The 21,565-nt window shown below is 43.5% G+C and overlaps 1 protein-coding gene across 1 annotated transcript in view; it reads left to right on the forward strand.

Moving 5' to 3' along the window:
• PIWIL4 (piwi like RNA-mediated gene silencing 4) overlaps nt 1-20,629 on the forward strand; it is a 47,191-nt gene extending 26,562 nt beyond the window's left edge. The window contains exons 12-19 of the mRNA XM_070076985.1: nt 2,700-2,884; nt 4,969-5,041; nt 7,709-7,909; nt 9,623-9,726; nt 15,773-15,843; nt 17,293-17,446; nt 19,422-19,803; nt 20,493-20,629. Coding sequence (XP_069933086.1) covers nt 2,700-2,884; nt 4,969-5,041; nt 7,709-7,909; nt 9,623-9,726; nt 15,773-15,843; nt 17,293-17,446; nt 19,422-19,584 — 951 coding nt within the window. The 3' untranslated portion in view covers nt 19,585-19,803; nt 20,493-20,629. The remainder of the gene's footprint in view (nt 1-2,699; nt 2,885-4,968; nt 5,042-7,708; nt 7,910-9,622; nt 9,727-15,772; nt 15,844-17,292; nt 17,447-19,421; nt 19,804-20,492) is intronic.
• The last annotated feature ends 936 nt before the right edge of the window (nt 20,630-21,565 follow it).

Consider the following 21,565-nt stretch of genomic DNA (forward strand, 5'->3'; position numbering starts at 1 on the left):
TGTTTGCCCATTTAAAAATTACTCATTTCGGGAGCCATCATTGTGATGTAGGTTGTTCCACTTCTGATCTCTGCTACTGCACCTGGGAAAGCAGCAGAGGATGGCCCAAATACTTGGACCCCTGCACCTAGGGTGGGAGACCTGGAAGAAGCTCCTGGCTCCTGGCTTCAGATTGGTTCAGCACTGGCCATTGTGGCCATTTGGGGAATGAACCAGCAGATGGAAGATCTTGGTATCTCTCTCTCTGTCTCTCTCCCTATTTTTCTCTCCCCCCTTCTCTTTCCATATCTCTTTCAAATAAATAAATTAATCTCTTAAAAATTACTAATTTTCATTTAATTTAAAAGGCAGAGAGACAGAGAGAAACACACACACACACACACACAGAGAGAGAGAGAGAGAGAGAGAGAAAGAGAGAGAGAGAAACAGAGATCTTCCATCTATTGGTTTATTCCCCAAATGCCTGCAACAACTGGGGCTGGATCAGGCCAAAGCCAGGAGCCCAGGACTCCGGCTGGTCTTCCATGTGACCCAAGTACTAGAGCATCACCTAGTGCTTCCCAAGGTGTGTATTAGCAGGAAGCTGGATTGGAAGTGGAGGCAGGACCTGATCACAAGGTTCTGATACAGAAAGGGGGCATCTTAAGTAGCCGCTTAACGTGCTGTGCCCCAGCACCTGCCCCTGTCATCTCTCTAACAATCTATCCAAATTATCAAAACTTTATTGGTGAAGCTGAGGGAAAAACTATTTTTTAAAAATGAAGCAAAACTTTGTAAAGTACCAAAATAGAGGCTAGTGAAGAGGGGCTCAGTTCCAGATTCACATGTGAACCAGGCCTTAAATAACCTGACAGTGATCTATCTCATAATCTCTATAAGCAGAGTTATATTTACTTTTTGGGGGGGGGGGGGCGGGGGGGACATGTTTTAGTATGGAATCTAATCTCCATAGGAGAAGGAGCCTTACAGTGAGAAATGGGAGAATTCGCCCCCTAGAGGGAGTGGGCGGTCATCAACTTCTTGGCCAGTTCTAGTTTTTGTTTTTTTTTTTTTTTTTTTCCTCTTTTTTAAAGATTCATTTATTTGAAAGAGAGTTACAATGAGGAAGAGGGAGAGAAAGAGAGGAGGAGAGAGAGAGAGAGACTAAGAGAGAGAGAGAGAGATCCATCTTCCATCCGTTGGTTCTTTTCCCAAATGGCCACAACGACAGGCTGGGCTGGGTGGAACCAGGAGCCTGGCGTTTCATTCAGGTCTCCCACGTGGCTGCAGGGGTCCAAGCGCTTGGGCCATCTTCCACTGCTTTTCCAGGTGCATTAGCAGAGAGCTGAGTTGGAAGTTGAGCAGCTGGGTCTTGAAACAGCACCCATAGGGAATGGAATGCCAGTGTCACAGGCGGCGGCTCTACTCCGACACCGCAGTGCCGGCCCGTTCTACCTTTTTGAAACCAGGTTCTAGAATGGAGTAAGCTAAAGGTTTACAAGCCCATGGTGTGCCTCAGCATACTGACCTGGCTTTCCTCCCAGTTCATCAGATGACAGCAAATATGAATGCTCTGTGTGAGAGGGCAGTGGTTCCCCTCCCACTGGCTGTAAAGGCCATGAGTGAACCTTGGCTCCAGATAGAACCATTTATGGAGGGCTGGCTAGCCCTTCATTCCCAGGCTAAGGTCACTGCCTGGCGTCAGGTCCTGGCCTGGGCACTTACTGGTTAAGCATCCCGAGGATAACCTGAGACCGGAAGTCAGAGTGTGTGGCAGAAAATGCCCAGGCTCCAGTGTCGAGAGACCAGCACTGGACACCCCTCAATGCCCGGTGGCTCCTAAGCTTCTTTCAACCAAGGCGTTCAAGTTTAAAGCAGGGGGACTGGAATTCGTATTACATGTTGATGTGCATAGGAATCACCTGGGGAACTTGTTAACTTGCAGATTCTGATTGAGTGTGTGAGGCCCAGGGTTCTGTATTTCTAACAAGCTCCCAGGAGATGGTCCTGCTGTTGGCCTGCAAAACAGCAGTTTGAGTAGCAAGAGATATCGGATTGCATTGTGGTCCCTTATAATCCTAACAGCAGATCTCATAGCAGAGACATTTCATTCTAATCAAGTTCTTGGTTATAAGCAGAATGCTGGGGACACATCTGAAGTTTCCTCTCCTTGTGCAGAGAGCTTTTTGCTGGTCTCCTGAGAACTTTGTAGGAGGGAGAAAGGAGACTGTGTCCTGGCCCGTCTTTGCTCCTAAACACAACACAGCTAGCATCAGGGCTGATCCTCCTGCCCTGTAGTGCTTGTCAGTTTCAGTGTGATGACCTAGAGCATCAACAGTCAGCATTTCCCGTTTGAAATCTCTAGATGCCTAAAACAAAGAGATCAAACCACACAGCTTGCTCAGCTGAGCCATTCAGAATCAGGGCCATAGATTGACTTAAAGTAGAAGGGAATTTTCGAGGCCCTTAAATCAGACACCGTTCCCTGCACATAGAGGAGAGTGTGACACCTTTTAACCGAGGTTCTGCAGCCAGTGCCTGGCAGACCTGGCTTGGTGCTCAGAGGCCTCAGCACATGGATTGTGCCCGTGCCTGTGTTTTAAGACCGAATAACAAGCTGTATTAACTAGTCTGTCATGAAAACCATTGGCTGTCCTCACACTGCCTCTGTTTCATTGCTGTCTAAATAAATGGCTCAATCCTTTCATGGTTTTTCTCAGTGTCAACCCATGTCTGCTGCCGACTGGTCCAAGGATATACGAACTTGCAAGATTCTAAGTGCACAGTCTCTGGAGAAGTGGCTGCTTTTGTGTGGTAGCAGGGCTGAAAACGTGATGGAGAACTTTCTGAGCTGCTTGAGAAGAGTTGGAAGTTCCATGGGATTTGGTGTGGGCTACCCCAAAATGTGAGAATGCACTCATTTCTTATTGTATTCATTTGGTTTGGTTTGAGGGGGAAATAATGACTGATGTAACTACAAAAGCTCCTTTAAAGTGCCAAGAAAGTAGTTGCTGTTCCAAAAGATGTGTTTTGTGATGATTAAATTCTCTTATAAATTTAAAACATATTTTACATTGGTCTTTATAATAATAAACTTCATTTTCACAATCTTCTGTAGGCAGTAATCTCATTATCTCAGATGTTTTCAGTACTCATTGGGATGTAAATCAGTGAGTCCATATGTCACCTTCTCAGCTTTTCTCCCTCTTTTTATATTAGTTAACATAAAACTTAACAGCAAATAGGGTATATAAGTATGTTTCATTTCCTGAAATATTTTGATAGATTTTATGCTTTAAAATGTCTTATAAAACCAGATCTACATTTGATCTTAGCCAAAAGGCTGAGAAGCAATAATAAAATGAGATCTAAAATAAACTTTTCTGATTCTATTATAACAGAGTAGAATTAATCATTTAGATAGCTTTTTTTTTAATCAATCCAAAGTCATTTGCACATTTATTGAGTGTCTACTATGTGTTATATACTATAAGCAGTTGCTGGGGATGGAAGCATTAAAGGAGTTGCTTAGTAAAATGTCCGTACTTATCCTGTCACATTCAAAATTGAGTATTTTTGCTTTAGAAAAGCCATGAAGTTGGGCATGCTTCGCTTTTTCAAACTTGCTATGCCCTGAAAAGAAGAATAGATACTTCTTATTCTTTGTATAGTGGAGGTACAAATGTCCTAATTGGCAAGGTGAGAAGTTATTCTTTAAACACATGGTTACTAATTAATATCAGCAGTATAAGCTTTGTTGAGAACCATGGTTATTCCCAAAGTCTCATTTTACACCACAATTTAGAATTCTCCTCTTATCAGATCTGCTAACAAATCACTCATTTGAGTTTCCCACGAAGTATCCATGTACTTGCCAAATTTAATGTGCATAACCTCTTTGACCTGAACCATTTGCCTGTTGACCTTAGGAGGCATGGACAGTAAGAGCGGCTGAGCCCCAAGGGCAAAAAGTTGAACTGGAAAAGACCACTTAGTCGTAGCTCTGTTACAACAGCAGTCGGGGTTAGTGGTCCTGCCACCTGCTGGGCAGATTTTTAACAGCAGCTGGGCCCTAACATAATACAAGTACAGAACAAATGATTGACTTAAGGCTAGATATTCCAGACTCCAAACAAGCCACCATTAAGGACAACATAAATATTTTTGTCTGAATCATGAGGATTAGTTGACTTTCTCCATCTCATTTAACCCAATTCCTGGAACTTTTATTTTAAAATCTCCAAAGAGATTAAACATTAGAGAAACCTTAGTCTTGGTTTAACTTGAACTCTATTTCAGACCCTTGATACCATGAGATTTGCAGTTTCAAAACTTGTTTTTGGCCGGCGCCAGGGCTCACTAGGCTAATCCTCCGCCTTGCGGTGCTGGCACACCGGGTTCTAGTCCCGGTCGGGGCGCTGGATTCTGTCCTGGTTGCCCCTCTTTCAGGCCAGCTCTCTGCTGTGGTCAGGGAGTGCAGTGGAGGATGGCCCAAGTGCTTGGGCCCTGCACCCCATGGGAGACCAGGATAAGTACCTGGCTCCTGCCATCGGATCAGCGCGGTGCGCTGGCCGCAGCGCGCCGACCGCAGCGGCCATTGGAGGGTGAACCAACGGCAAAGGAAGACTTTTCTCTCTGTCTCTCTCTCTCACTGTCCACTCTGCCTGTCAAAAAAAAACAAACAAAAAAACAACTTGTTTTCAACTGCTCTTTGAACAGCAGAATTACTAACTTTAGGATTCTGTAAACTTGCAAAAATTTCCCTTTTCATCAAACTGTTTTTCATGCTAGTAAATATGACCATGAAATGACTTTTGGCATATGTTGTAGTGGGAGAAACAGTTTTAGACTCAAAAAGTTTGATTTTTCTTTAAGGCTTTTTTCTAAAACTACTTGTATTATAAAAATCCATTTTTATTATTTGTAACAATGGATGATGATGTACTACTAAGGGAATGATATAGCCTCAAAATTAATCTTTTTATGTAGCATAAAAGTACAAGAAAATCCAGCTGCGTTCCTTAGAGCTATACAGCAACATGTTGATCCTGGTGTTCAGTTGGTAAGTACAGGATACGTTTCCTTATTTGAAGTGTAATGTTTATTTTTACTTGTATTTTCTACAGTATTAAAATAAGGGACCTGAACTAGCTCTCCCATGATATGTTTGCAGATTGCAAAACACCCGTGCAAATATTAATCTTAGGTTTTTAATCAGTATTTTGTTTCCTTTTCCTATTTCTAATACTAATATTTTGAATAATCCTACATCAGACTTTCAGATGTCTGCATGTTTTCAAACTTTTGGGGGCCATCTTTTGCTTAAATTTAGGGAAATTGCCTCTCCCCTCTTCCCATCAGTGTGGGGGACTCACCGTTCCTCCCAGGAATTCAGTGGATTCTTGGAGGGTTCAGGCGTTGCCCAGTCACTCGTGGTCGCTAGTTCTTGTTTCCCCGGAATTCTTCCCATCTTCTCTGGCCTTCATCCTTTATCAGTGCCATTTCCTCTGCACTGCACCGCTCTGTGGGATGTCCATGTTTGCTGCATTTTCCAGTTTTGTGGTACACATGTGTGTGTGCGCGCGCATGTGTGTACAGCTGACTTCTGACTTGGCAGACTGCTTGCAGGCAAGGCATGATTAGATCACATTCCAATATTCCGCTTATCCCAGTTCTTAAAAAAAAATTTCTCAACCATTCATGATTCCTGGAATTTTTTTCTCTTCTCCTGGACCTCAGCCTCCCCCAGTCGGTTGTGGTTGCCAAGTGGTGATTTTCTAATTATTCCGTTGTTGCGTCTTCATTTGTTAGGTGGCATAGGAAGAGATTTCTCTTCTCCTCATTTTTCTTTCTTTTTTATATGGATTACTATTTTTCTTGGCTATATTTCATTCCCGTTATTGGTTATTTTGATGCTCAGATTGTCCCTGATGTTGCCATTCAGGTTGGCTTCTGTGTCTTTTTCAGATGACCCCATCATTGTTCAAACACTTTTTTAAAAAAAAAATTATTTATTATTTTATTTGAGAGGTATAGTTACAGACAGTGGAGGGAGAGACAGAGAGAGAGGTCTTCCAATTGCTGGTTCACTCTCCAAATGGCTGCAGTGGCCAGAGTTGCACCGACCAAGAGTCTGGAGCTTCTTCTGCGGCTCCCACACGGGTGCAGGGGCCCAAGGACTTGGGCCATATCCTGCTGCTTTCCCAGGCCACAGCAGAGAGCTGGATGGGAAGAGAAGCAGCCAGGACTAGAACCAGCACCCATATGGGATGCTGACGCTGCAGGCGGAGGATTAACCTACTGCGCCACAGTGCTGGCCCCATTGAAACACTTCTTACCTTCTGGCATCTTGTAGTCTCTACTGGAATCCTTGATTCCTTTGGTGACAGGTAGCATTTAGAAGCCAAGACGTGGGTACTGGTGCACGTATTTGCCACCTGGGTGTTGCAACCCCTGGGCTTTCTCATGGGCAAAGCCAGGAAATATTTGTGTGGTGTGTGTTTATACACACACTTGAACTGGTGTATACACATGTGTATATATACACACATATATGTGAACTGTGTGTGTGGATATATGTGTATATATATATATTTCAATTCAACACCACAGAGAACATTCCCCCTTTTCCTGTTTGTACCTTGCTTGTGTGAGAATGAGAAAGGCGGCTCCTGTACCTTCCATGCACTGGTTTGCTTCTCCATCCCCTGGCATACAACCAGTCTCACTTGGTTCCCATCTCCTCTCAGTCCCAGTCTTCCTGGGTCATGCCCTGTTCTGCCACCTTCCTTGCTTGGCCCCAAACTCGCAGGATGGAAGGAAGGAAGGAAGACCTCTAAGAATTTTGCTGACAGTTTGGGAATATTTCCCTTTTTATATACTCAATTATAAATAATTTTAATCTTTGACACTATGATTCTAAACAGTTCTACAGGTAAAAAAAATGACTTTCTTCTGCTAATTTGAACAATGCTAATCTTTTCTACAATTCAGGGGCTCTTGAAGGTGTAGCATTTAATACAGGAAGTAGATGAGAGGGAAGCCAGGAGAAGCCCTTCTGTGTGGGAGACACCTGATAGTGTGGGAGACACCTGAAAAGAAGTAGCGGTAGTGGAGAGATGGTGAAATTTAAAAGACCAGAGGACCTGCAGCTTCTTTAACCCTTACTTTCCCTCTCCCTGTATTCCCTGTCTCAACCACCAGTAAAAGAAAAAAAAAAGTTAGTTTCTTTCATTTTGATTATCCTGGTGTCTGCTGGGAAAAGCACAACAGCTTAAGCTAATTCTCCACTTAGCTCATCTGTGAGTGATGGTGTTGGGGAGGGACCACTGGGAATGAGGGCTAGAGGGAGGTCACAACCAGCGTGTGTTGGTGGTATGTGGGGGTGTGTGTGTGTGTGTAGGGTGTGTGTGTGTGTGTGTGTGTGTTGGGGGAGTAGCTAGAGAAAGAGCTAGTGGGAAGGCACTGTGGGGGCATTGACAGAAGCCCATCAGGAGAATAGGGAGGAGGGAGAAGGCAAGGGAGGCGGTCGGACTGAAGTTGGACTTTGCGGAGTGAGCGGCTGGAGAAACGGTGCTGATGAATCCATGGCAGGGAAAGGCCGTCTCAGAGAACTGTGCTGCTGTGAGCATTTCCTTCTTGGGAACACAGCGGGAATCCATATACTTGCGTTTTGCAAGAAGCTACTTCTAAGCATTAGTAAATTAATTTTTATCTTTTTTTCTTTTAGGTAATGTGCATTCTACCTTCAAATCAGAAGAACTATTACGACTCCATTAAAAAATATTTGAGCACAGACTGTCCAGTCCCGAGCCAGTGTGTGCTGGTTCGGACCTTGAATAAACAAGGCATGATGATGAGTATCGCCACCAAGATTGCCATGCAGATGACCTGCAAACTGGGAGGCGAACTGTGGGCCGTGGAGATACCTGTGAGGATCTCTCACCTTTTTCCTTTTAATTATCAGGCAGGCAGTCAGATTTCTGAGTTGGAGTAGGAGGTGGCATCAGGGGATCCCAGCATTCTGTGGCAGGTGACTTGGTGGAGTCTGTGGCCTGTGATGTGGCCTCTGGGTTTCTACAAGCTGCTATTGGGATGCCCAGAAGAAGGGGAGGCGTGGCCCCTCCTCAAGGACTGCAGTTAAGCTGCTAATGTTTCATGAAAGAGAATCTGAGGGCTGGCGCTGTGGCATAGTAGGCTAAGCCTCTGCCTGCAGCACTGGCATCCCATATGGGCGCCGATTTGAGTCCCAGCTGCTCCTCTCATGATCCAGCTCTCTGCTTGTGGCCTGGGAAAGTAGTGGAAGATGGCCCGGGTGCTTGGTCCCCTGCACCTGCGTGGGAGACGTGGAAGAAGCTCCTGGCTCCTGGCTCCTGGCTTCAGATCAGCCGAGCTCTGGCCATTGCAGCCATTTAAAAGAAAAAGAGAGAATCTGACTTGCCATGGATGCCCCAGCTGCTATTTTTTTAGAGATCTATTTATTTGAGAGGCAGAGGGAGAGAGAGAGAGAGAGAGAGAGATCTTCCACCTGCTAGTTCACTCCCCAAATGGCCACAATGGCCAGAGTTGGGCTGATCTGAAGCTAGGAGCCAGGAGCTTCTTGCAGGTCTCCCACATGGGTGCAGGGGCCCAAACACTTGGGCCGTCTTCCACTGCTTTCCCAGACCATAGCAGGGAGCTGGATCAGAAGTGGAGCGGCCAGGACTAGAACTGGCACCCATATGTGATGCTGCCGCTCACTGGTCTCAGCTGCTAATTTTTTTTAAAAAGACTTATTTATTTGAAAGGCAGAGTGACAGGAAGATTTTCCATCCACTGGTTCACAGTAAGTGGGCCATATTCTGCTGCCTTCCCCAGCACATCAGCAGGGAGCTGGATTGAAAGCAGAGCGGCCAGGCCTCATACTTATGCTCCCTGCACCAGCATCACCGGTGGCAGCTCTTCCCTCCGCGCCACAACGCTGCTGTCCGCCCCCACTCCCAGCTGCGGTTTTGAAATCTGTGTTCCTGGGCCTCTGTGTTGACTTGCTCTCCACAGGGTGCTACCCCTCCGAGAAGGCTCGCACCCTGCTGGGGCCTCCGCAGAGCCTGGGGAAGTGGTGTGAACCGGGATCCGAGCCTCTGCACTGTGAAGGGAACTGAGGAAACCCTCTTTCCTGAGTGGTAGCCACCACGGGAGGAAGTGAGGAGAGTGAGAACTGAGGGAATGCTGCCCATTTCCATAACCAGGAAGAACGTGGTTGCCCCAGCCGTGCCCCTGGAGGTGCCAGGGAGGACCCCTTAGGGACGTGAAGGCCGGGAGTAGAACTCCTGCTTAGATCCCTCAAGACCAGACGTGAGGGACAGGCGGGTCACTTCCCAGAATCCCGTTAGCCTCTGGTGCCCCTTGCTCACCCCACACAGGATGGTGGCTGTTTTGAACGACAGTGCCTCTTGAAGCAAAGTAGAGGCAGTTTTCCTCCCTCCATTGCTTGAGTCTGTCTCGTTTCTGGTTTAGTAAACAGCCTCAGATGGATCTTGATCTTCCTGGCACATGGTTTAACTAATTTAGGAGCCAGAAGCAGTTTTTAAAAACATTGTATTGATCATTCTTTGGGGAAAGTGGTTCTTCATACCATTAAGTCTTGACACCTTTACTTTTCTAGTTGAAGTCCTTGATGGTGGTCGGTATTGATGTCTGTAAGGATGCATTCAGCAAGAATATGGCGGTGGTTGGATTTGTGGCCAGTGTTAACCCTCAAGTCACCAGGTACCTTCAAAACTGCCGTATCATATTCTCCAATTAAACTTTTGTGTTTAACTAAAAGACATAACAGCAAGGAATAATTTGTATCATTCACCAGATCGTTGGGTCATAAATTACACTGATGTATAAAAACGTGATTGGTGAAATTGGGATAATACGTAACCTCATTAAAAAGCTAATTGTTTACATTTATTATTGCTTGTATTCAGACATTTCTCCCAAATGATGAATATGTAGAAGTTCTTGTGTTTTTATTTGTTTTCTGATTGTCTGCACTGTCCTGGCCACTGTACTGGTACTTTACATTGTGGGATTGATCCACTGAGCTTTGGAATTAAATTTCCAGAAATGTCCTCGTACGCTATCCCTGAGGTCCCGTTACTTAACTTCACTGTGTCTCCCTGTATTTATTTGTAAAATTGGGATTGTAATAGTGTCATTTCATAAGTCACTTATGGAAATCACATTAAGATAAGGGGCTTAGGATATTGCCATTCATAGTAAATATTCAATACATGCTGCTTGTTGTTACTATTATTGCTTGTAGTCACTTGAGGTGATTGTTATTCACACTGCTACTAAAAATAAAGGCAGAAATAGGGATCATGCTTTATTGGCTTACAATGCTCTGTAAATTGTAGTTCTTAGAGTTGTTTCAGTATTTGTAACAAACTGATATATTTTGAAGCTGCAGGAGCTGCTTGCAAATTTTCTTCTTCCTGGCTTAAGCTATTTGAAGTGCTCTAGAAAATGTGTGGTCTGCATAAATTAGGGAGTGTGGGAAAAGCCAAAGTGGCATCGTACTTGTATGCCTACAGCTTCATTCTAAGTTGTATGAAATTCCTGCTATATGTGTCACTTCATTAATCAAGTTGATAGAGGACTTCCTTTTTCCTCCCTTGTACATCTAGAATTTGTTTTGATGTAAGGAATGAGATAGGGATCTGCCTTAGGTTTTCCTCAAATGATTACCATTTAGGGGGAAATTCCCAACTTTTTTCCATTATTGACATATAAAGGACAAAAATCATATATTTAAGGTATACAATATGTTTTGATATATATATCCAATTAACATATCCATTACCTCACACAGAATTTTTGTGGTGACAATATTTAAAATATATTCTAGCAAATTTCAAGTTTACAGTACATTATAATTAATTATAGTCAATGTATGATATATGTTAGGTGTTCAGAACTCAATCTCTTACAACTGAATGTACTCTTCAACCGACGTCTCATTTCCCCCCTCGACCCCTGAAACCACCCATGCACTCTGGTTCTATGAATTTTTACTTTTTCACGATTCCACATACAAGTGATAACAGTCTGCTTTGATTACTGTCACATTGCAATATAATTTGAAATTAGGAAGTGTGAGGCCTCTAGATTTTTTTTTTTTTTTTAGCTTGAGAGTACTCTAGCTACGTGGAACCTTTTATAGCTTCATACAGTTTTTGGTTTTTTTTTTTCTATTTTTTGTAAAAAGTGTCATTTTGGAATTTTGATAAACTGCATTGAATTTGAAGGTCACTTGGGGCAGTGTGGATATATTGGTAATATTAATTCTGCCATTCCATGAACATGGAGTATCTTCATTTATTTGTGTCATCAATTTTTCATTACTGTTCCCTAGGTTTCAGTGTACAGATTTTATCTCTTTGATGAAGTATTTTATTCTTTCTGCTATTATAAATTAGGTGTTTTTAAGCTGGTTCATTGTTAGTGTACAGATACACAACTGGTATTTATAAGTTAGGTTTGTATACTGCAAGTTTACTGAACTTGTGATTAGTACTAAGTTTTTTGATGGAGTCTTTAGGGTTTTCTGTATATGAGGTGGTGTTATTTTCCAACAGATAACTTTGATTCCTTCCTTTCCAAGTTTGATGCCTTTTATTTCTTTCTCTTACCTAATTGCTCTGGGTAGGACTTCCAGCACTCTTTTTTTTTTTTTTTTTTAAAGATTTTATATATGGGGCCAACGCTGTTGTGCAGTGGGTTAACACCCTATTCTGAAGTGCCAGCATCCCATATGGGCGCTGGTTCGAGACCCAGATGTTCCACTTCCGATCCAGCTCTCTGCTATGGCCTGGGAAAGTAGTATAAGATGGCCCAAGTCCATGGGCCCCTGCACCCATGTGGGAGACCCATAAGAAGCTCCTGGCTCCTGGCTTTGGATCGGCACAGCTCCGGCTATTACAGCCATCTGAGGAGTGAACCAGCGGATGGAAGACCTCTCTCTCTCTCTCTCTCTCTTTCTGCCTCTCTTCTCTCTGTAACTCTGCCTCTCAAATAAATAAATACATCTTTATTTGAGAGGTAGAGTTACAGACAGGGAGAGGGAGAAACAGAGAGAAAGGTCTTCCATCTACTGATTCACTCCCCAGATGGCCCCAATGGCCAGAGCTCTACCAGTCCAAAGCCAGGAGCTTCTTCTGGGTGTCTCACATGGATGCAGGGGCCCAAACACTTGCGTCATCTTCTACTGCTTTCCCAGGCCATAAGCAGAGCTGGATTGGAAAAGGAACAGCCAGGACATGAACTGTGCCCATATAGAATGCTGGCACTGCAGGTAGAGACAGCCCACTACACCACAGTGCCGGCCCCTCCATTAACTCCTTTGAATACCTTATGGCAAAAGCTTAACACCTTTTCACTGCTGAGTATGATATTAGTAGTGGCCTTTACTGTGTTGAGGTACAGTCCTTCTGTACCTAATTTGTTGAAATTCATTATCGTGGCCGGCGCCGCGGCTCACTAGGCTAATCCTCTGCCTAGCGGCGCCGGCACACCGGGTTCTAGTCCCGGTCGGGGCGCCGGATTCTGTCCCGGTTGCCCCTCTTCCAGGCCAGCTCTCTGCTGTGGCCAGGGAGTGCAGTGGAGGATGGCCCAGGTGCTTGGGCCCTGCACCCCATGGGAGACCAGGAAAAGCACCTGGCTCCTGGCTCCTGCCATCGGATCAACGCGGTGCGCCGGCCGCAGCGCGCCGGCCGTGGCGGCCATTGGAGGGTGAACCAACGGCAAAGGAAGACCTTTCTCTCTGTCTCTCTCTCTCACTGTCCAGTCTGCCTGTCAAAAAAAAAAAAAAAAGAAAAAGAAAGAAATTCATTATCGTGAAAACATGTTGCAAGTTTTCATGTGCTTTTCCTGCATCTGCTGAAACGATCTAATTTACTAGCTCATTCTGTAAATGTGCTGTAGCACCTCTGTTGATTTGCATGTGTTGCACCATCCTTGCATCTGAAATGTAAATCCTGCTTGATGATGATGCATGATCCTTTCAGTGTGCTGTTGAATTGGTTTGCTAGTGTTTTGTTAAGAATAGTTTTATCTGTGTTTTTCAGGGATGTGACCCATAGTTTTTCCCAATTTACAGTGTTTTTATCTGGCTTCAGTATAAAGATTATGTTGATCTCATAAAATAAGTTCAGAAGTATTTTCTTTTCTTCAGATTTTTGTAAGAGTTTGAGAAGGATTGGTACTAATTCTTTTTTTTCTAAAGATTTATTTATTTATTTGAAAGAGTTACACAGAAAGGCATAGGGAGGAGGTCAGTGAGTGTGCATAGATTTAAAATTTTAAGCATTGTGCCACACTTGCTTTATATGTAAATATTACATATATATACAGACAACAGTTTTTTTCTATCTCTTCATGATAGGTTGAGTGTTTCTGAGAATTCATTCTTGACTTTTAGGTTATTCTGTTTGTTGGATATTCATAGCTCGTGGTAGTATATATGAGCCTTTGAATTTCTGTGGTGTAAGTTGTAATGTCTCCTCTTTCATTTCTGATTTTATTTGTCTGAATCATCTTTCTTTTTTAGTAGTTAGCCTAACTAAAGTTCTGTCAGTTTGGTTTATCTTTTCTTTAAAAAAAGATTTATTTATTTGAAAGTCAGAGTTACACAGAGAGAGGAGAGGCAGAGATAGAGGTCTTCCATCTGCTGGTTCACTTCCCAAGTGGCCATAATGGCTGGAGCTGTGCCAATCTGAAACCAGGAGCCAGGAGCTTCTTCCAGATCTCCCACGTGGGTGCAGGGGCCCAAGCACTTGGGCCATCTTCTACTGCTTTCCCAGGCCATAGCAGAGAGCTGGATCAGAAATGGAGTAGCCTAACTTGAACTGGCACCCATGTGGAATGCCAGCACTGCAGGTGGTGGCTTTACCAGCTATGCCACAGTGTTGGACTCAGTTTTGTTTATCTTTAAAAAAAAACTCTGTTAGATCCTTTTGTTCTAATATGTTGGTCCAGTCTATAATGTTTCTTTTTCAATTTTCCATTAGGAATCCACTCACTGTTAGAGGTGGGGTGTGGACATTCCCTATTATTATTAAATTGCTGCTGTTTTTTCTTTTGGATCTGTTTAATTCAGTACTGTGATCTTGGGTGCAGATGTCCAGTTTATAGTTTCTTTATCCCCTTGATGGATTGACCCCTCTAGCTTATACTTATTTTCTTTGTTTTCTGTGAGTTTTTGACAGCAGTATGTTTTGTCTGCTATAAGTATAGCCACCCTTGCTCTATTTTGGTTTTCATTTACATGGAATAATTTTTACCATTTTTCACCTTTAGTCTTATTGTGTCCTTAAAGCTAAGCGAATCCCTTGCAGGCAGCATAAAGTTTGGTCTTGTTTTATATCCATTTTGTCACTCTGTGTTTCTTGATTGGAAAATTTAACCCACTGATGTATAAAATAGTTATTGATAGGTGAGGAATTACTGTTGTAATTTTGTTCATTGTTTTCTGCCTGTTTTGAGGTCCTGTGTTCTTCTGTTACCCTGTTGGGGTCTCACTCTGGGATTCAATGATCTTCTGTAGTGGCATACCTTTAAACCTTTATCTTTTGTGTAGCTACTGTAGGTTCTGCTTTGTGGTTACAGTGAAGATTATATAAAACATCTTCCAGTTTGTTAAGCTGATAACAGCTTAGGTTCCATTGCATAAACGCTCATGGGTGAACTTCCTGCTGAAGCAGTCTGTAGGGGTGCAGCCTCTCTTCCCTCCTCTCAGCTCCGTGATCCAGGCGAGCTGAGCTAAAGCAGCCCTGTGGGGAAGCTCCTGCGTGGACACGGGGGCCAGGTACACACTCACTAGACTCTCACTTTCCCCTGAGGGAGAAACAGCGGGCTGAGGGATGTCCTCTCTTTGCACTGAACAGTGCTGCCCTACAGAACGGCTGACACAAGTGAAGAGAATCTTAGACTGCAGTGAGCGTCCTGAGACTCTTCCCCACGCTGGACTCTGGGTTCCCAGAGTTACTCTTTCCTGGGGAAGTTGTCAAATCAGTGCTTGTGCCTCTGCGTGGAGGGGAGGATGCAGTGAAAAGCCCTTCTTCCAGCATCTTGCTGGTGGCACTCAGCACTGCGAGTCTGCAGCACTGTGTCACTGTCACACATATTTACAGGGCTGTGGAAATGTTGACACTCATTTACCGAGTCATGGCTTTTATTTTCCAACTGCTCTTAGTCTATGATATTTAGCAAGAGAAGTTGCTTCTGAAGTGTGAGTTAAGTTAATCCTGCTAAAATACTAAGTCCAGAAGGCTCACCAATAGTCGCAGACATGCTTGAGAAGTATTTGAATATTTTAAAAAGTAGATCTGCTAAACTAATACGTTTATTTATACTAATTGCTAGTGGTTCCTGTTTATTAGTGGTTACTCTGTGTCAAGCATTCTACATGTAATATATAATTTAACTTGGACAACCACCCTAAGTGGTAGTACCTTACTCTCTTGTAAATTTCTTTGGTACATAGAGATGAGGAAACCAAAGTTTAGATTCATTTACAAAGCCACAGCATTGCTGAGTTCCTAGCCAGGATTTAAACAGACATACCTGATGCCAACACTGTGCTTCATTTCGTTCATCAAATTCATTTTGGGGAGAGGGAATTTTAAATGCCATTGTGATCACATAGCGTATACAAAATCGTCAACATTGACTTTTACCCATAAGTCTGTTTCATAATTCAGTACCGGTGCATGCTGTCGCAGGAATTTTGAATTTGAGCTTTACTCTCATCTCTCACTTGCTTTAGGTGGTTTTCTCGCTGCATCCTTCAGAGGACAACGGCTGATGTTGCAGATTGCTTGAAAGTTTTCATGACTGGTACTAAAAATACAACAGTGTGGGTGGGCTCCAAGGAATGTTCCTGTAGACCTAAGTTCCATGCATATAGCAGTCCAGATAGGTGGAAGCAAACTTCCCAAGCTTGCTGTGTCCACTGGTACCCAGCTGGAGATTCTCAAAGCTATGCGTTGGCTCAGGGTTACAGTCAGGTTAATTGGTGTTTGCATTCATCTGTGTGTGATAAACAGAAAGCCAGGAGGAGAGAAAGTTTGCTGCTGCTGGTTCCTGACAAGCGGTTTAAAGGCACAAAGAAACGTGTCCAGGAGGAACTGGCTTATAATAGAGCAGTGTTATGTCTAAACGTAGGAGAAAAGAGCAGTGTTGAGTCTAAATGTAAGAGAAAAGCCTTTGGGCCCGGGGTAGGGGTGCTAACTGGTAAGATGTAGGATAGAGAGAGAACATGGGGGATACGGCAGATGAGCAAGAGTGAAATGTTTGCCATGGGATACGATGAGAGGATGGAGCTAGGGTATCCACTTCCTCACTTGCCCCAGCCCAGGGTCTGGCTTTGCTGTTCCCTAGTAGCTTGGTTTACGCAAATTCCCCCATCTCCTTATATGTATTTTCCCATCACACCTGTAAACTTTGGGAGGTTGTAATTTTTGTTTCTAAAAAGGTGAGTTCATTGAGACATGTTGGTAATGGTCTTACATATATAATTATCTTCTATCAAACTGAAATGAGTTTTCTTGACAGTAAATGCCCCTAAAGCAGTTGTGCAATATATATATATATATATACACATGTATATATATAAAAAGAATTATTGTGTCCTATTACTTCCCCTCACTTGAAAACTTGATTTTTTTTTTAGCCGTTGTTGTTAAAGTTTCTGTAGGGTGGGAGTTACTGTGCAGTCTCTGCTGCTTGGCAGTTTCTGGTTAGAGTGGGTGGAAATGTTTTCAGACTTGACATTGTCAGTGGGAATTAGAATCTAATTGGGTGACTAAGGATGTTTGCAGAGGAGCAGCCAAGTCATTTTCTTGCTTTCATATTTATTCTCATTAGAGAAAAAAATGATGTAATTTTATCTAGTCTATTTGAGAGGATGTAAAGACTTGAAGACAGTAAATTAGTATAATCTGATTTTAGGTATTTTATGTATTGCAGAAATTAAGTTTTAATTTATTGTTTGGGTATTAAAATTATACTGAAGGGATATGCTAAATGAAGAATATAGTCTGTGATAGGAACCATTATGATTTCTCAAATAGCAGTGATGAAGGGATGCTCTCTGAAGTTATCCATTTTTACATAATTGCAAATATAACCCAAATTAGGTACCACCTTATTTTCTGTGGCCTTAAATAGCAGTGCTAGCTAGACATTGACATATATATGACTGTTGTTTTTTGTTGACATTGGACAAGTCGTGGTTTTCTTACCGAAAACAACAATTACTGTTGTTTTTTTCACCGAATTCTGCAGGAGCGCTCAACAAGTGGTACAAGTACAACCATAGTTTGCCAGCACGGGTAATTGTGTACCGTGATGGTGTAGGAGACGGTCAACTAAAAACAATTAATGAATATGAAGTCCCACAGCTGCTGAGCACTGTGACGGAGTCCCACTCAAATACCAGGTATTAAATTAAATTATCATTCTTTATGCTGTACTCCTAGCAACTACACATTCAGCTGTAACTGTTAAATGCGAGACGTGCAAACCTTGTTTATTTTTTATATTATTATTATTATGTTTTAATTTTTTCCCAGGCAGAGTGGACAGTGAGAGAGAGAGACAGAAAGGTCTTCCTTTGCCGTTGGTTCACCCTCCAATGGCCGCTGCGGCCGGCGCACCGTGCTGATCCAAAGCCAGGAACCAGGTGCTTCTCCTGGTCTCCCACGGGGTGCAGGGCCCAAGCACTTGGGCCATCCTCCACTGCACTCCGGGGCCACAGCAGAGAGCTGGCCTGGAAGAGGGCAACCGGGACAGAATCCGGCGCCCCGACCGGGACTAGAACCCGGTGTGCCGGCGCCGCAAGGCGGAGGATTAGCCTAGTGAGCCGTGGCACCGGCCCCTTGTTTATTTTTTTTATGCACTGAAGTTTTGTTCCGTTTCTCACCCTGCCCGTGTATTGGGACACATTTCCTCTGCACTGGCGTGTAGTTAGGATGGTCTAACCTAAGTGGCTCGGGGGCTGGCAGGTTTGAGGGCGCTGGGTGGGGGCACCTAGAGGAAGGCAGGAATTCTGCAGAGCAGCTGACATGCAGCAGAAAGCCTGCAGGGCTGCTGGCAAATGGAGATGCTTTATACTCAACAGTCGTGAAGAAGCAGGCTGTGGTACCAAATGAACACACAGGGCCTAAGCCCCTCGGTTGCAGGCACTAATGTGCGTTCAGGTCTATGGGAGGTGCTGAAAGGAGTCTGAGCACCATGAGAGCCGAGCTGCACTTGGAAATCACTTCATTTTCAACCCCAGACATCTTGTTCCATTGTTACATTTTTAGATTCACCATTTCAGTACTAAATGTACAATTTTTTTCTAGTAATTGTACAAGGAGGCAAGTGTGAACAATTACTAGAAGTGGAAAATGGAAAGGACAGCAATCTTAAGTTGGCTTCTTAAAATATTTGCAAAGCATCTTTTTCCTAGCAGAGCACAGATCTCTGCTGTCCGTCATCGGACAGTGTGTCCTGGCCATGATCACGGAGGAGCTGAGTGTTGACCTCCATCAGTAATTGGTAGGAGGGAGATAGCTCGGTGGCAGGATCCCCTGCAGCTGTGTGCAGTCTGTTAGACCCCAGTCTCTCTCTCCCCCTTGATCTGTGGTGAATGTTTTGAGTATTAAGGCTCCAGCCTCTTCACTGAGGGCTGCAGTTGTAAATTTAGCAGCTGACAGCACTAAGGAGTTACTTTTCTTTATAATAGCAACATTTAACAGTGTTAATATGGAACGCATGCATAATCCATTTTAAAAATAATGTAAATGCTTAAAGTGTAACTTCACAGTGACCCTTGCATCCTGGGGGGTTCCTTCCATGATGGAGGACATTAAGATTTGGCCTTGGCTTTACCAAAGACATCAACACTTGGCCATTTACCCTTTGGTCCAGCCATCATCTGTCCATCCATCCATCCGCCCTCCCACTCAGGCATCAGTTTGTATGATTTAGAAGGGATCATTTGAAGGTAAGAGGGACGTGTGGTTCTTCCTTTGCTACCCAGAAATAATTTCAAGAGGAAGAGTGAAGCTGAAAATAGCATGATTATTACTCATGGCCCCCAAACATCGGGTCTTAATGGTTAACTCTTGGAAAATCTTCCCTCAGAAGTATGAAATGAAGTTAATTGTCCTGTTAACCATTTTCCCCCTGCTACGTTGAAAAGATAAAAGCTAAGCAAATGGCTCGGCCTCCCACACTTTCACAACATATGAGGACAGTTACTAATGTAAAAAATCGCATGGACCTCAAGGGAAGGTGAGATCATGGATAATTTTTATTTTCTTCTTTCAGAATGTTTTTTTCCCAATGAATTGCTCTGTTTCCTTTTTAAAGATCACCAGAAGTAATCTCTCATCATTATTGTTTGTTTCTCTGGCCCAACGCTCCAGGCTGTCAGTGGTTGTGGTCAGGAAGAGGTGCATGCCGCGGTTCTTCACGGAGAGGAACCACACCCTGCAGAACCCCCCACTCGGCACTGTCGTGGATTCCGAAGCAACACGTCATGAGTGGCAAGTGTCACTGGGAAACCCATTTTTGACCAGCATCCATTGATCATGTGCCGTTTAGGTTGGGACTTAGCTATGTCTGCCTTCTTGCCCACATTCCTTCCGCTTCCTCCTCAGGTATGACTTCTACTTGATCAGCCAGACAGCCTGTCGAGGAACTGTTAATCCCACATACTATAATGTCATCTATGATGACAATGGCCTGAAGCCTGACCACATGCAGAGACTTACGTTCAAAATGTGCCACCTGTACTACAATTGGCAGGTGAGTGAGAGCTGTTTGTTTATGCAAATAGGATGTTCAAGATGTCTACTGGGGAGTTGTCACCTAATTCAGTTTTAGCCCTAGGCAGAGCGTAATACCTGAACTTTGCACAAAGGAGGAATGAGTGCATGACTCCCTAATTCCGCAGTGGGAGGAACCTTGTCTGCCACAGAAACAGAAGAGCAACCTGAATATAATAGATTAATTTTTATGGTTTCTAGAGGACTGTATTATATATATTATCTTAGAGGACCTTGGGAGAAAATCAGAGTATTATTTCCACATTACAGTTGAGGACATTGAAGCCAACACAGATGGTGGGAAAGTGCTAACTGGCGTGAGTCTGCCCTCTGCACCTGCACATTAGTCCAAGAGCTGCTGTCAAAGTCCAAGGCCCATGTTTACTCTGAGCCTCTCAGATGAAGACGAGTCCACAGGAAACCTAGATTAGCCCTAAGTATGATGACTTCTAGCCCCCAGCACCATCAGCCAGGCTGGTCTCACCCCATCTTGCCCAGTGAGTTTATGTTCCCAGTGAATGAGATTGCCTTTGTTGATTGAGTTAGTTATTGTTTAGTTACAAACATACTCTTTTGTACCTGGACCCAGTCAGTTAAAAAATTCAGTAAAAAGTCACTTTGAAGAACAAATTTTCCCTTTAATAATTACCAATGCTTCTTCCTCCCCAGGGATTAATCAGTATCCCAGCACCATGCCAGTATGCCCACAAACTGACCTTCCTGGTGGCACAGAGCATTCATAAAGAACCAAGTTTAGAATTAGCCAACTCTCTCTTCTACCTGTGAGCACATGAACCATGGGCATCATTTGATGGGGAATCCAAGGGAACTCTGTGTACTTCGTACGAATCTGCCTTAAACTCAAGGCTGTAACTGTGGAGAGGGACTCAAGCTGTCAAAACAATTTCATCTGAAACAGAGTGGAAGAAATGTGTTTCTTTAGTTTAAAGAGTTGTTTGTTTAAGGTAGATTCTCCTTGTGGTATATGGAATTAAACTATATCAACACCTGTAAAGTATTCCATAAAGTTGAGTATCTTCCAAGAAAACAAATGTTTGCCCACTATTTCGATGTAAGATAGCCAAGTTTAATTCCCACCCTGCTGTCGCGGTTGCTTACGCAGTGTTATAGAGCAGTTTGTAAAGTAGTTTAAATAATCAATAGAAAATAAAGAAAATTCAGAGCATCGCACGTGTTTGTTATTTGAATTTTAAATTGACATTATATGTGAACCTCACTAAACCACATTACATGTGAACCCACTAAACCACACAACACCATCAGTCTCTCAGATAGATAGATTTTCAAAAAGTTCATGGAAAACTTTGAAAAAACTATTCGTGGATTTCAAAAAATTTTTGCACCAAAGTACTTTTTTAAACCCTTTATTTAATGAATATAAATTTCATGAGTACGTCTTTAGGAATATAGTGATTCTTCCTACCATACCCACCCTGCTACCCTCACTCCCTACCCTCCTCTTCCTCCCTCTCCCATTCCCAGTCCCATTCTCAAGATTCGTTTTCTTTTTTTTTTTAATATTTATTTTATTCATTTGAAAGAGTTACAGAGAGAAGCAGAGACACAGAGAGAGAGGTCTTCCATCCATTGGTTCACTCCCCAGATGGCCGCCACAGCTGGAGCTGCGCCAATCTGAAGCCAGGAGCCAGGAGTTTCCTCCGGGTCTCCCATGTGGGTGCAGGGACCCAAGGACTTGGGCCATCTTCCACTGCTTTCCCAGG

Source organism: Oryctolagus cuniculus, chromosome 1 (genome assembly GCF_964237555.1).
Source record: "Oryctolagus cuniculus chromosome 1, mOryCun1.1, whole genome shotgun sequence".
In the NCBI taxonomy this organism is placed as follows: Eukaryota; Metazoa; Chordata; class Mammalia; order Lagomorpha; family Leporidae; genus Oryctolagus; species Oryctolagus cuniculus.